The sequence below is a fragment of the Muscardinus avellanarius genome (assembly GCF_963383645.1).
Source record: "Muscardinus avellanarius genome assembly, chromosome: 19".
In the NCBI taxonomy this organism is placed as follows: domain Eukaryota; kingdom Metazoa; phylum Chordata; class Mammalia; order Rodentia; family Gliridae; genus Muscardinus; species Muscardinus avellanarius.
This window is the reverse complement of record NC_137805.1, coordinates 33,947,045-33,961,088: the sequence shown is the minus strand read 5'-3', so window position 1 is coordinate 33,961,088 and position 14,044 is coordinate 33,947,045. Positions and strand designations below refer to the sequence as shown.

Genomic DNA, 14,044 nt, shown 5'->3' with positions numbered 1-14,044 from the left:
ATTTTCTGCTATGGACAGCCAAACACATTCCAGATATGCCCCTTCGTCATACCTGTGAAGATAAGGAGACCCAGAGAATGAATGCGGCTTGCCTAGAACGCAGAGTGAATCACGGCTAGGCAGGACAAAACAACCTCTTACTGTGCGAGGAAATACTTTCTACTCCATCATCCTCAAAACATGCAGGCAGCCGGGCGTGGTGGCGCACACCTGAAATCTCAGTTCTGGGGAGGCTGAGACAGGAGGATCGCAGGCTCGTGGCCAGCCTCAAAGCAACTTAGCAAGGCCCTCAGCAATTTAGAGAAGTCCTGTTTCAAAATAAAAAAAAAAAAAAAAAAAAGCTCAGAAGTAGAATACCATTGGGTTCAATCTCCAGCAGTAAAAAAAAAAAAAAAATGCAGGCAGGCAACTTGACCAGGTCCTGGGGAACAGGTACACCCAAAGAAAGTGACATCCAAACCAAACCGACTCACGGTGACTCATTTGTCTCGGTGTTTATTTTGATTTTTTTTAATTGTGAGGATAGGCAATTAGAGGTTTTATTAAAAAAAAAAAAACTGGCCCAGTACCTCTAAGTAGCAACAAGTAAATATAACCGCATTTGGCTGGCTCCAGAAAGTCTGGCAGGATGGGAAAAGCAAGTGTTTAACTCCAGGGAGAACTCACAGCCAAAGAGCTGAGGCCTGGTGATCGCACATCCTGGATTTCCCCGTGTCATTGTGAGCTCAGTCAAAACTATGTGTCCTGCCTCTTCATTCAGAAATGTGGTCACTGTAACCACCGAGGCACCTGCCTGCACCCTTGCTTGCAAAACACTGAAACACACAACAAAAGCCTTTATCCCACGGTTGAGAAGGCTGAGCATAAAAATCTCCCTGGTGGAAAAACCCAGCAACAGCTTCTCGTGGGATTATACCATGAACTGTAGAAAGAGGGACATAGAGCTCAAAGTTCCCAGAGTTTACCTTTGTGTGAGTGTGTGTGTGTGTGTGTGTGTGTGTGTGTGTGTGTGCGCGCGCGCCTGGAGATTGAATTCAGGGGCATTTGACCTCTGAGCTATACCTCCAGCCCTACTTTTTTTTTTTTTTTTTTTTTTTTTTTTTTTGGTGGTACTACCTCCGGGCTACACTCCCAGACCGTTTTTTTTTTATATATATATTTTATTTGGAAACAGGGTCTCACTAAGTTGCTGAAAGCCTCACTAAGTAGCTGAGGCTGGTTTCGAACCTGTGCGATCCTCCTGTCTCAGCCTCCCAAGTGCAGGGATTACAAGTGTGCGCCACCACGCCCGGCATCCAGCCCTACTTTTTATACTCCATTTTGAGACAGAGTCTCACTAAGTTGCTGAGGGCCTTGCTAAGTAGCTGAGGCTGGTCGCGAACCTTTGATCCTCCAGTCTTGGCCTCCAAGTACTGGGCTTCCAAGCATGCGCCACCATGCCCCGCTCAGAGTTCACCATTTTGCTGAGCTGGACTGTGATGTGATCAACTCCAGGAACACTCTGCTATTCTCTGTCCTCCCCAGAGAGACCTCACCTCTCCTCTCTTCTGTGCCAGGCTTCCTTAGCGGTTTTGCCAAATTTTAGAAGCAATGGAGGGACCCTTGGAGGGCAGACTGAGGCCTTGAGGGTCACAGCACACGCCCTTTGACTGTCGCCTGTCTCCTGCTCAGGTCTCTGCCAAGTAAGTTCTTTTTTTTTTTTTTTTTTTGGTGGTACTGGGGTTCCTGGAAGCCCTTCTACCTCCGGGCTACACTCCCAGACCTATTTTTACATTTTTATTTGGAAACGGGGTCTCCTAAGCCATCGCGCGCGGCTGGCTTCGAACCTGCGTGATCCTCCTGTCTCTTCCTCCCAAGTGCGGGGATTACAAGCGTGCACCACCACGCCCGGCTAAGTTCTTTCTTTCAGCTCAAACATCTGAAATTATTGAGGCTTCATAACCTCTAAGTCAGACTATGGTATCTTTATATTGTGTCTCTCTCTCTCTCTCTCTCTCTCTCTCTCTCTCTCTCTCTCTCTCTCTCTGTGTGTGTGTGTGTGTGTGTGTGTGTGTGTGCATTACTGAATATTGAACCCAGACCAGTCCTATTTTATTTTGAAACAGTCTTACTAAGTAGCTGAAGCTGTCCTTAAACCTACAATCCTCCTGTCTCAGCCTCTCAAGTACGGAGGTTACATGCAGGCCACCATGGTTAGTTTTGGCATTCTTCTTCTTAAGCAAGATAGCCCTTGTGCTCCTTTATACTCACCTGAAGTCTGGTATTGTTTGATTTGTTGTTGTTGTTTGTTTTGTTTTTTGTGGAGCTGGGGATGGAACCCAGGGGCATTCTACCTCTAGCCCAGGCTGGCTGCAAATCCAGATCCCCCTGTCTCAGCCTCCCGACTACTGGGATTACAAGCGTGTGCCACCACGCCCAGCTTCAATCTGATTCTTCAGAAGTTCTACCCACTGGATCTTTTCCCATTCCAAGAGACCTTTCTTTCCACCTCTATGGACAAGACCCTCTGCCTTTCTCTCTCTTGGCTCTGCCAGGCTGGGTAAGCTCGGTTCCTCATAAAGCATCCGTTCCCAATCATCTCACAGTTATCATACAGGAATCAGGATGAGAAGTAAGAAGAGCCAGAATTAGGATGGTCATCCTTGCCCTCCATCCACACCTCTCCCCAAACCCCAAGCTATGGCCAAAAAAGGGTTGGAGCTGAAACCCAGAGAAACACACATGGTCTCTGTGTGTGTGTGTGTGTGTGTGTGTGTGTGTGTGTGTGTGTGTTACTGGGAATGGAACCCAGGGGCCTTCTACCTCTGGGCTATACTCCCAGACCTATTTTATATTTTATTTGGAAACAGGATCTCACTAAGTTGCTGAGAGCCTAAGTAGCTGAGGCTGGCTTCGAACCCGTGTCTCAGCCTCCCGAGCACTGGGATTACAAGCGTGCGCCACCACACCCGGCTTGCTCTCTACTTTTGCCTCGCCTTCCACTATCTCTGAGTTCTTGCCTCTACTCTCTTCCAGAAAGATGCTAGTTGTTAGAAAAGTGACATTTCAGAACTTCTTAAGCAAAGACAGGCCCTCTGAGTTACCAAACTCCTTTTAGAAACAGAGAGACAGACATCCTGGAGCAAGAGGACTTGCCTGAGGTCAGCAGTGTCAGACCCCATCTCTGACACAAGGTCCTATGCCTTTAAAACCATATAACTCAGCCGGGCGTGGTGGCGCACGCTTGTAATCCCTGCGCTTGGGAGGCTGAGACAGGAGGATCACACTACTACGCACCCTGTCTAGGGGTGTGAAAAGAGAAGTCCCAGGGGTAGATCATTGTAGTGATCTGGGAACAGGTAAATAATGTCATTTCATGTTCTGTCCTAAAGCTGAGCGAGCATCTGGAGGATTAACATGAAAAGTTTGCTTCACTGCCGGGCTCCACGGGCAGGCAGAAGCTGATCTGTCAGCCTGAGATTAGATAAACTTAAAACCCAAAAGTTACAGGCATACAGAGAGGTAAGAGAATTAAAAATGTTAAAACTTAGAAGGCCATGGGCTTGAGAACCGGACTGGAAAAGAAACATTATCCTCAAGCTCGGGCCACTGGCCTGGGAACTGAGCAACCCAGATAAAGAAGACCAGACAGGACAAACCCTGTGAAGGTCGGGGGCCCAGGGGGCGTCCGCACTCCGCTCCACTGTGTTCCACCTGGAGGCACGATGCCCCCCTCTCCTCTCCCTCCCACACTCCATCTCTTTGAATCATGGTGCTGTTACTCATGCCTTTATAATAAATCTTTTTTGCCCTCCACTATATTGCAACTGCTTGTCCTTGTTCTTTATTTCCCAGCCCATGATGAAGAAAAGAACTCACGGCAACCATCGAAACTGTAATATCTTTGGCGACCCAGATGGGACCTGACAAGGGGCTTCCAACCCACCACAGCAGGGCTTATGGGAAGTTAGTTATAAATGAGTGTGTCGAGGTCTCAAGACCATTCGCAGGCTCAGTGACTCATCAAAGCGCTCAGCATATGACCATACTCTAGTACAGAAAAAGGATACAAGGCAAAGTCATCGAAGGAAAAGGTACACAAGACCAAGTCTAGGGGAAACCAGACACAGGTTTCTAGGAGTCCTCTTCCAGTGAAGTCACAAAGGATACACTGGATCCCACTAATATGGATTTGGGGAGGGTTATCCACCGGGGAAGTTCATTAGAGACTCGGTGGGCAAGGTTTGTGTTGGGGGCTAGTCATGGAGGCCCCCTCTGCCTGGCACATGCCAACATTTCATACACTTGGAAGGAAAGCGGGAATGCTGCCTAGGCCACACGGCACAGTTTAGGCTCAGTGAGCCACTGTTTCCAGTTAGGATTGCAGGAACACTCCCTAAATCCAAGTTCCCAGAAGCAGCCAAGGGCCAGTCTTGCCAGTGGGCCTTTCTAAGAATAGTAGTCTCAAACCAGGTAGGGTGGCACATGCTTGTAACCCCTACAAGTTCAAGGACAGCCTTGACAAATAGTGAGATTCTCATCAACCTCGTGAGCCCCTACTTACAATACATAGGTATGGGGGTATAGCATAGAGGTAGAATGTATCTGGGTTCGGTTCCCAGTAACACTAACACACACACACACACACACACCTACACACACACACATAGTAGTCTCCAGTCTACTGTGTTAACTGTTCTCTACCACTGGTAGTGAGGTTTTCGAAAAAAAAAAATCAACCTAACCAAGTATGGTGGCCCATATTTGTAACCCCCATACTGGGGAGGCTGAGAAAGGAGGATTTCAGGTTTGAGGACAGTCTCGGCAAATAGTGACACTCTCATCAATCTAGTGACTCTCTGCTTCAAAATAAAAAATAAGCCAGGTGTGGTGGTACACACTTGTAATCTCAGTACTTGGGAGGCTCTGAGGCAGGAGGATCGCATGTTTGAGACTAGCCTCAGAAACTGAGTGAGATCCTTTACAACTTAATGATACCCTGTTTCAAAATAAAATTAAAATAGGGCTGAGGGTGTAGCTCAGAGGTAGAATGCCCTTGGTTTCAATCTCTAGTACCATAATAAAATAAAATAAAATAAAATAGGGCTGGGAGTAATAGGGCAGGTTCAATTCCCAGTTCTACAAAAAAAAAAAAGAAGAAGAAGAAGAAAGAAAGAAAGAAAAAGAAAAAAGAAAAGAAAAAGGTCATCCAGACACCCAAGGAGCCCATGCCATGGGATATCATACCTGTGTTGTAATAAGCAAAGCAGGGTTGCAGGAGACATGGAGTGGTCAATTTCATTCAGTGGGGAGGTGAGCCATAAGAAAGCCCAAGAGGACGGCTCTTAGGTCATAATACGAACCTTCACTGCAAAACCTAAGGTCCTCTCCTCTCAGTAAAGAGCACCCGCGTCACCGGGCCCTCAAGAGGGACACTCAGCCCCCACCATGCCCACAGCCACGTCCTCCCGGCTGGCCTGTCCACTCTGCCTCCAGGACGTCCAGCCCCCTCCTCTCCAGCTCCTGGTCAAGCCGTGCTCACCTCTCACCCAGTGGGCCTCAGCTCTACGCTCGCCTCCTCAAGCCTTCACACACACACAAATGTGGCCTTTTAAAAATGTGAACTGAAACGGCCCTCAAAGACTGACTTAATAAAGCCTAAGAAGGAAGAGTGCAAACCCCTCCCCAGAGTGGGGGCCCTGTCCACCGCCCCACCCTCAGCTGGAACCCCGCTCCTGTTTTATTCTCCTTTCACTTCCAGAAAAACAGCCAGCTCTCCCCAACTCGGGACCTTTGCCCTTGCGGTCCTTCTTCATAGTACTCCACCCATGGACAGCATGGCCTCTATACTACCTTTTTTTGTTTTTTGGGTTTTGGGTGTTTTTGTTTTTGTTTTTGTTTTTTGGTACTTGGGATTGAATCCAGGGGCATTCTACCTCTGAGCTACAACCCCAGCCCTATTTTTTATTTTTACTTTCAAACAGGGTCTCATGAAGTTGCAGAAGGCCTCACCAAGCAGCTGAGACTGGCCTTGAATGTTAGAACCTCCTGTCTCAGCCTCCCAAGTGCTGGGATTACATGCATGTGCCACCACGCCCGGCTTTATGCCTCCCTTTCACTTTTCTTCATGGCACCTGTCCTGTTGGTGGTTATCATTTACTTGCTTACTTGATTACTCCCTGACTTGATTACGTCATGAGTGAGCTCCGTCAGAGCAAGGACCACAGCTGCCTTGCTCGCCCCAGGTCCCTGTGCCAGCTAGGGCAGATAATTAATGTAGAGAAAATAAGTAAATGAATGAGTGAGCAGATAAATGGACCAAAGTCATGGGCCCTCTCTAAGATGTGAGGACCTCACTCACTCGGATGCTCCAGGTGCTGAAAATGTGTTTAAAGCTTCTTCTGTTCACGAGCACAGCCCATGAGGAGAAAGGTAGTATTGAGACCCTATAGCCGGGCGTGGTGGCGCACGCTTGTAATCCCCGCGCTTGGGAGGCGGAGACAGGAGGATCGCGCAGGTTCCAAGCCAGCCGCGCTGGCCTAAGAGACCCTGTTTCAAAAATATAAAATAGGTCTGGGAGTGTAGCCCGGAGGTAGAAGGGCTTCCAGGAACCCCAGTACCACCAAAAAAAATAATAATAATAAAATAAAATAAAATCTAGAAACTTGAGCAGGTCATGGTGGCGCACGCTTGTAATCCCAGCGCTTGGGAGGCTGAGACAGGAGGATCGCACAGGTTCAAAGCCAGCCTCAGCTACTGAGTGAGGCTCTCAGCAACTTAGTGAGACCCTGTTTCCAAATAAAGTATAAAATAGGTCTGGGGATATAGCCCAGAGGTAGAAAAGCCCCTGGGTTCCACTCCCAGTACCACAAAAAAAAAAAAAAAAATCTAGAAATGTCATAATCCGAACTTTCTCTTACAGGGTCTGTTCTATCTTGGCAGAAGCCTTAATAGGCCCACACCCTTAATCATAAAGGCCCCTCTCCCCACCTGAGATTCCTGAGATGCTTAGTAAACAAAGGATTCATAAGGAAAGTGAAACTCATGTGCCACCAGCCACTGATATCAGGAACCTGAGGATTCTGAGAAGGTCCAGACCTCTACCCCTGCTATGTGCCCCTACCCACCCCACATGGGAGTCTCCTCTAAGAGAACTGTGAGACCCCAAAGTCGCTCTCTCCCTCTTGAGCTGTCCCGTGAACATGTAGTCCTCACTTTTCCTAAGTAAACCTGTCTTTGCCTCTGATTGGCACATGCTACAATTCCTTTCTGCCATGGAAGACAAGGACCCTGCCAATCCTGAGTTCCTGAGATGAGGAGCTGACCCTTCTCCCCCTGACATTTCTATGAGGTAAATATCCTTATCCCAGCCACGGCATGGTGGCACATGCGTAATCCCAGTACTTGGGAGGCTGAAACAGGAGGATTGCAGCTTTGCAGCCAGACTCAGAGAGAGGCTCTCTGCAACTCGGTGAGACCCTGCTTCAAAATAAAAAAAAATTAAAAGGGCTGGGGATGTAACTCAGAGGTAGAATGCTCCTGGGCTTAATTCCTAGTAACACACACACCCTCATCCGCGTTGTACAGATGACAGATGAAAAAAGTAAAGTTCCGTGAAATGACCAAACTTGCCCCAAACCACACAGCGGGCAAGCGGGAGAGCCAGGACTCTGACCCATGTTCAGACAGGAGCTTCCTTCCGAGAGCGCCCCCCCGGCTGCCCATGCCCTGGAACACCTGACTGCCCCTTCACCCGGCCAAACAGCCCAACACTTCCTAGGGCAAACCTTTGGCAACGTCAGGACTTATGGAAGCTAGAAAATTCTCATAAGCCAGAAGGAGAGCTTCCTAGCAATCAGCCCCACTGAGTGAGTGGCCAGCCCTCCCTTAGGACCAGTGCTGGAGAAAAGCAGTCAACTACTAACTGCTAACTACTCCCACCACCAGGCTCAGGACCCTGCTCAGGCAGCTGGCTCTGAGAGAGAGCAGAGATAACTACTCTGGCCTGCCTGTCTTGCTCAGGAGGAAAGGAAGCCCCATCTGCGTTGGCCAAGGGCCATGGAACTCACAAAGGTGCTGTGCTGGCCTAACCCTCAGCCCCCGCAACTCAGCAGGGAAGACTGAGTCAAACAGTGGGAGGATTGTACCAGGCCCTCCACACCCGCAGTGAGGGACCCGCCTGAGACAGATTCCCAGGCTCTGGTTCCAGTGTTAGGCCTCAGGAGCCCTGGCAAGGAGTACAGCCTTCTCTTCTCTCTTACGGCTGGCTGCCCAGGATTGCTACCTAAGTCTGGCAGACAACCTTAGTGGGCACTGGGAAGGGGCCTGCTACCTGGAGAGGCTTGCCATGAAGAAGAGAGACTGAAATAAGAAAAGAAAAAAAATACTAGTTCTATATAAAAAGGGCTGGTTAGAAACTGTACACCTGACCCAGCTCTCTTTGGGAGCCAACAGGAAGGAAGCTAGAGCATATTGAGAGCTAAACATTCACAAACTTTGAGTCATTACAACAACCCTCCAGGGTTTAATCTTCCCATTTTACAGACAAGGAAACGGAGGCTCAGAGAAGCAAAAGACCTGGCCAGAGGCCTGCTGCCAGTAACTGATGAACCTCAGGCTTGAACCCAGGCCTCTGACAACCCGAAACTTATGCTTCTCCACTCCAACGTGCATCCAATAAGACAATGGTTCAAGTCCCTTCAGAAAACCTAACAGAAGCCGGGCGTGGTGGCGCACGCTTGTAATCCCAGCATTTGGGAGGCCGAGGCAGGAGGAGCGTGGTTTGAGGACAGCCTCAGCTACTGAGTGAGGCCCTTTGCAACTCAGTGAGACCCTGTTTCAAAATAAAGAATAAAAAATAAAACAGGGGGTGTAGCTCGGAGGTAGAATGCCCCTAGTTTCTATCCCTAGTATCACACACACACACACACACACACACACACACACACAAAAAAAAAAAAAAAAAAAAAAACCCTAAAACAACAGAAAAAATAAGAAGGTACTAAACATAGAAGATATACCATTGCTGGGCATGGTGGTGCACACCTGTAATCCCAGTACTTGGGAGGCTGAGACAGGAGGATCATAGGTTCTCGGCCAGCCTCAGCTACTCAGTGAGGCCCTCTGTAACCAAGACCCTGTTTCAAAATAAAAGAATAAAAAATAGGGCTGGGCGTGTAGCTTGGAGGTAAAATGCTCCTGGGTTCGATCCCCAGTACCACAAAAAAAATTTTTTTTTCTCAGAATATATCAGGCACTTTTTTATTTCTCAAAGTAAAGTAGGACCAACAAGATGGTATATGCATATCTGAGAAACAAGCAGGCCAACCAGATTTTGGGGTCCAGGGAGAGGGCTTCTTACCCAGCTTCTGCTTAGAGACTGGGACTACACAGGCCTTTGTGCAGCCAAATGTGCAACATTTCTTTCCACCTGGACATGTGTCATCAGTGGTGCACCTTTTAAAACAGGACTGTTTCCGACCAACCCTGGGACAATCTCCTTTTCTCCCTGTAACACAACACAAAAACAGATGCGGCATCAGAAAGGAGGTCATGGTGCCCAGAGACGCCCACAGACACAACAGAAGGGAGAGTGAGCGGAAGGGACCCCAGCCTCACGTAGCCCTCCCAACCCGGGTGCCAAGGCAGAGACTACAACAGCAGTTAACATCAAGGGAACATTTACTGATGTTTACCTTGAGCCGGGGTCATCTCACTTAATCCCTACAAGTATCCCTAATTGATAAAAAGGAAGCTGAGGCTAAACCTGAAGATTCAACTGGGGATATAATTTAGTGGTAGGGTGCACCTATGTTTGATCCCTAGCACTGCCAAAAAATCTTAGTATTTAAAAAGAGCAGTTTAAAGCCAGACATGATGGCGCATGCTTGTAATCCCAGTACTTGGGAAGCTAAGTACTTGGGAGGATTGCAGGTGCAAGGGACGGCCTCAGCAACTTAGTGACACCTTGTTTCCACAAATAAAAAATAAAATAGGGCTGGGGGTGTAGCGCAGAGGTAGACAGCCACTGGGTTAATCTCAGTTAATCTCACTTTGTTAATTACAAAACAAAACAAAACAAAACAAATCAAAAGGAGTAGCTTAAGGCTTTTCTAAGCTTTAAAAAATGTCTGCCTGGTCCTAGGGTATACTCTATCAATCAGTATCTTTTTTTTTTTTTTTTTTTTTTTTTGGTGGTACTGGGGTTCGCCTAGCTTATCAATCAGTATCTTCTTTTTTTTACTTTATTTATTTATTTATTTATTTATTGTGATACTGGGGTTCCTGGAAGCCCTTCTATCTCCGGGCTACACTCCCAGACCCATTTTTACATTTTTATTTGGAAACAGGGTCTCCTAAGCCAGCGCACGGCTGGCTTCGAACCTGCGCGATCCTCCTGTCTCTGCCTCCCCAAGTGCGGGGATTACAAGCGTGCGCCGCCACGCCCGGCTCAATCAGTATCTTAAACAGGCTTCTATACACAACTCTGCCTTCCTTTGGACCCACAGTAGCTCTGAGACCAAGGTAAGAGGCATCAGTGATAAGTGGTGTGCTCTTTCCTGGCAGAAGGTGAAGAACCGGGGTACTGAATAATTAAAGGAGAAGGGACAGCCCAGCATGGTGGCGCACACCTGTGACCCCAGTAGTTAGGAGGCTGAAGCAGGAGGATTGTGGGTTCAAAGCTAGCCTCAGTAACTCAGCAAGGCTTTCAGCAACTTAGCAAGACTCTTTCCAAATAAAAAAATAAAATAAGGCTAGGGGTGTAGCTCGAAGGTAGAATGCCCCTGGGTTCGATCCCCAACAGCAAAAATAAAAAATAGGAGAAGGGACCCCAAAAGGAGAAAGAAGAGATGCTCTAAGCAAGCAAAACTTAAAGAGGCATTCTAGGAGCTAGGACGCTCTCTGGTTCTATCCATCCCAGAGGCAAAGCCAGAGAACACAGGGCTTTCGCCCCTCGTGCCAACGTACCCCTAGGAAGGCAGACCCGGCCGCAGCCTGTGCTGCAGCACTTCTGTCCAGCCGGACACGAGCCATCATCCTGGCACAGCTCTTTGCACGGGTTCTTGTCCAGAGGGCATTCTCCCTCTTTCACTGCAAAAAATATCACGGGAGATTGGGAGAGCTGGCTAGACCTGGAGAAATGGGGAACGGAGTCCAAATGCTCTTCAACAACTTCAGCAGCTCCAGGCATGCCTGCCCCAGATATCTCTGCAGCCGTCTGCACCTTCTACTATACAACTACTAACACCCACTCGCTGCTGCTAAAGCACCAGCTACACTGCAGACACACAGGGAAAGGTCGGTGGTCCCGTTCTCTAGATGAGCTCTGGAGTACAGCTGAGACCTCTAATAAGTCCTCCTTGTCTACACAGGGTAAAGAAAGCCAGAAAGATTGCCCCTGGCTGTCCCAAGAATCCACTCATCCTGTCCTGTCCTAGAGAGATATCATTTCTACAAATGAGGAGCCTCGCTCTGGGAAAAGGGGGCGAGCAGGGATCCCAAATGACAACTCACCGTGCTCTTCTGCAATAGCCCAGGAGGCCAGGGACCCGAGAGCCAGCAGCGCCTTTAGAAGAAAGAGGCCACTTAACATCCTGATGGTGCTGAGAGCTGAGATGAGGCCACAGGTGAACGATTCACCCCAGTACCGACCAAGGAGAGGCAGGACCGGGGAACTGCCCTAAACCCAGGCCCAACATTTTCCCTTATGCAATAGTCCCCAAGAATGACTTCTCTTGACAACAAGAAGAGTGGCTGGTGGCTAGCGTGTAGGAAAATTCCTGGCAGTACAGAAAGGCACACGTGATGGGGTGATCATCTTCTGCAATGCAAAGAGACTCAGTACCCCATTGGACAACAGTGGGAAATCGAGAGGAAAGCTGGGGAAACTGAGTGCTAGCCATGGGAGACAGAGCCCTTTGGAAGGGCTCACTGCGGCTGAAATGACAAAGAAAAGGACCAGGCGTGACTTTTTTTTTGTGTGTGTGTGTGGTCTGGGGATGGAACCCAGGTGCATCTGACCTCCAAGCTACACCCCCTGCCCTATTTTTTATTCTTTATTTTGAAACCAGGTCTCACTGAGTTGCAGAGGGCCTAAGTAGCTGAGGTTGTCGGCGAACCGCGATCCTCCAGGTCTCAGCCTCCCGAACGCAGGGATTACAAGCGTGCGCCACCTCGCCTGGCTCAGAGACGTGACTTAGGAGAATGACCAAGCTGGCAAAATCATCAAAGCGTAATAACACTGTGGCTCCTGCTCATCCTCACAACTTAGAAAACACAAAATGGATCACACCATGTAGAAAGTATCCAAAAAAAAAAAAACCTGACAGAAAAGCAATATCTGAGCTTGTCTGTAATACTCCAAATGCACCAAGAAGCTACATCTTGGTCCTATTAGACCAGACAGGCCATTCTTGGATCAAACAAAGGATAGTTGGTAAAACTCAAGAGAACAGTTACTATGACTCAAATTGTCTTGTCCAGCCAGGCACGGGGGCACGCGCCTGTAACCCAAGTACTTGGGAGGCTGACAGGAAGACCGCAGGTGCTAAGCCAGCAGCCTCAGCAACTTAGCCATGCTCTCAGCAACTTGGCAAGACTCCATTTCCAAATAAACAACAAAACAGGCCGGGCGTGGTGGTGCACGCTTGTAATCCCAGCCGTTGGGAGGTTGAGACCGGAGGATCGCGCAGGTTCGAAGCCAGCCTCGGCTACTTAGTGATGCGCTCAGCAACTCAGTGAGACCCTGTTTCCAAATAAAGTATAAAATGGGTCTGGGAGTATAGCCTGGAGGTAGAAAAGCCCCTGGGTTCCACCCCCAGTATCACAAAATAAATAAATAATAAAATAGGGCTAGAGATGTAGCTCCAGGATAGAATGCCCCTAGATTTAATCCCCAGTACCATAATAATAAACTACTGCCATATGTGTCCCCTTTCTTTACCTCTTTCTTCCTTTCTTCCTTCTTTCCTTCCTTCCTTCCTTTCTTTCTTTCTTTTTTGTGGCACTAGGGGTGGGACCCAGGAGCATTCTACCTCCAAGCTACACCCCCAGCCCTATTGTTTATTCTTTATTTGGAAAAAGGGTCTGAGTTGCACAGGGCCTAAGTAGCTGAGGCTGGTCGTGAACGGCGATCCTCCTGTCTCAGCCTCCCAAATGCTGGGATTACAAGCGTGCGCCACCACGCCCGGCTTCTTACTGTATTTTTTTTTTAATTTGTCTTGCTCATTCTCTGGTCAACTGTGATACTTAACGATGTCCATTGGCACTGCTTAGTCATGTAGGGTTAAAAGGGCAAGAGATGTTCAGGGCACGAGGTAAAAATCTCCTTAATTAAGCCAAAGAGTTTGATACAAAGAAGTTGCCCTTAATATGATAAGATTGATGACAATTAACACTGAATGATCACGTAACTGTGTTTCATATACATTATTTATTTTAATCCATACAATAATCCTGTAGAGGGAAGATAACTGATTCAGAGAAACTGAAAAAAAAGAATTTTCCCTAGGTGTTAGCCCCTAGAATTCCCTAAAAGGAACAATAATAGTTAGCACCATTTGAAGGCTTACTTGTGCCACTGTTTTAGGTGCTTTGTATTAATTAACTCAGTCCTCACGGTAACCCTATAAGGCAGGTCCTATTAATCCCCTTTTAAGTTTGGGGCCTGACATGGTAGCGCACGCTTGTAATCTCAGTACTTGGGAGGCTGAGACAGGCAGATCGCAGGTCCGAATTCAGCGTCAGCGACTTAGGCTGTTAGCAACTTAGTGAGACCCTGTTTATAAATAAAAAATAAAATGGGGTTAGGGGTATAATTCAAAGGCAGAATGCCCCTGAGTTCAATCCTCAGTGCCACAAATATATATATAATTTTTTTAGGAAACTGAGGCTTAAAAAGTTTAAGTATTATGGATCATACAGTTAGTAAGTGATAGAAAAAAGGCCAGCAAACCAGACAGCCTAATTCCATAGCCAAGATTCTTAACTACCATACCACATCAGATTGTGTGTGTGTGTGTGTGTGTGTGTGTGTGTGTGTGTGTGTGTGTGTGTTACTAAAGAT

General features: G+C 47.8%; 1 protein-coding gene across 1 annotated transcript in view; it reads right to left on the bottom strand.

The window, feature by feature from the left end:
• WFDC3 (WAP four-disulfide core domain 3) overlaps positions 1-11,581 on the bottom strand; it is a gene marked incomplete at its 3' end in the record, with an annotated part of 42,119 nt that extends 30,538 nt beyond the window's left edge. The window contains exons 1-3 of the mRNA XM_080716497.1: positions 11,494-11,581; positions 10,948-11,070; positions 9,341-9,487 (exon numbers count right to left, since the gene is read on the bottom strand). Of these exons, the coding sequence (XP_080572623.1) occupies positions 9,341-9,487; positions 10,948-11,070; positions 11,494-11,572 (349 nt within the window). The 5' untranslated portion in view covers positions 11,573-11,581. The remainder of the gene's footprint in view (positions 1-9,340; positions 9,488-10,947; positions 11,071-11,493) is intronic.
• Between the last annotated feature and the right edge of the window lie 2,463 nt (positions 11,582-14,044).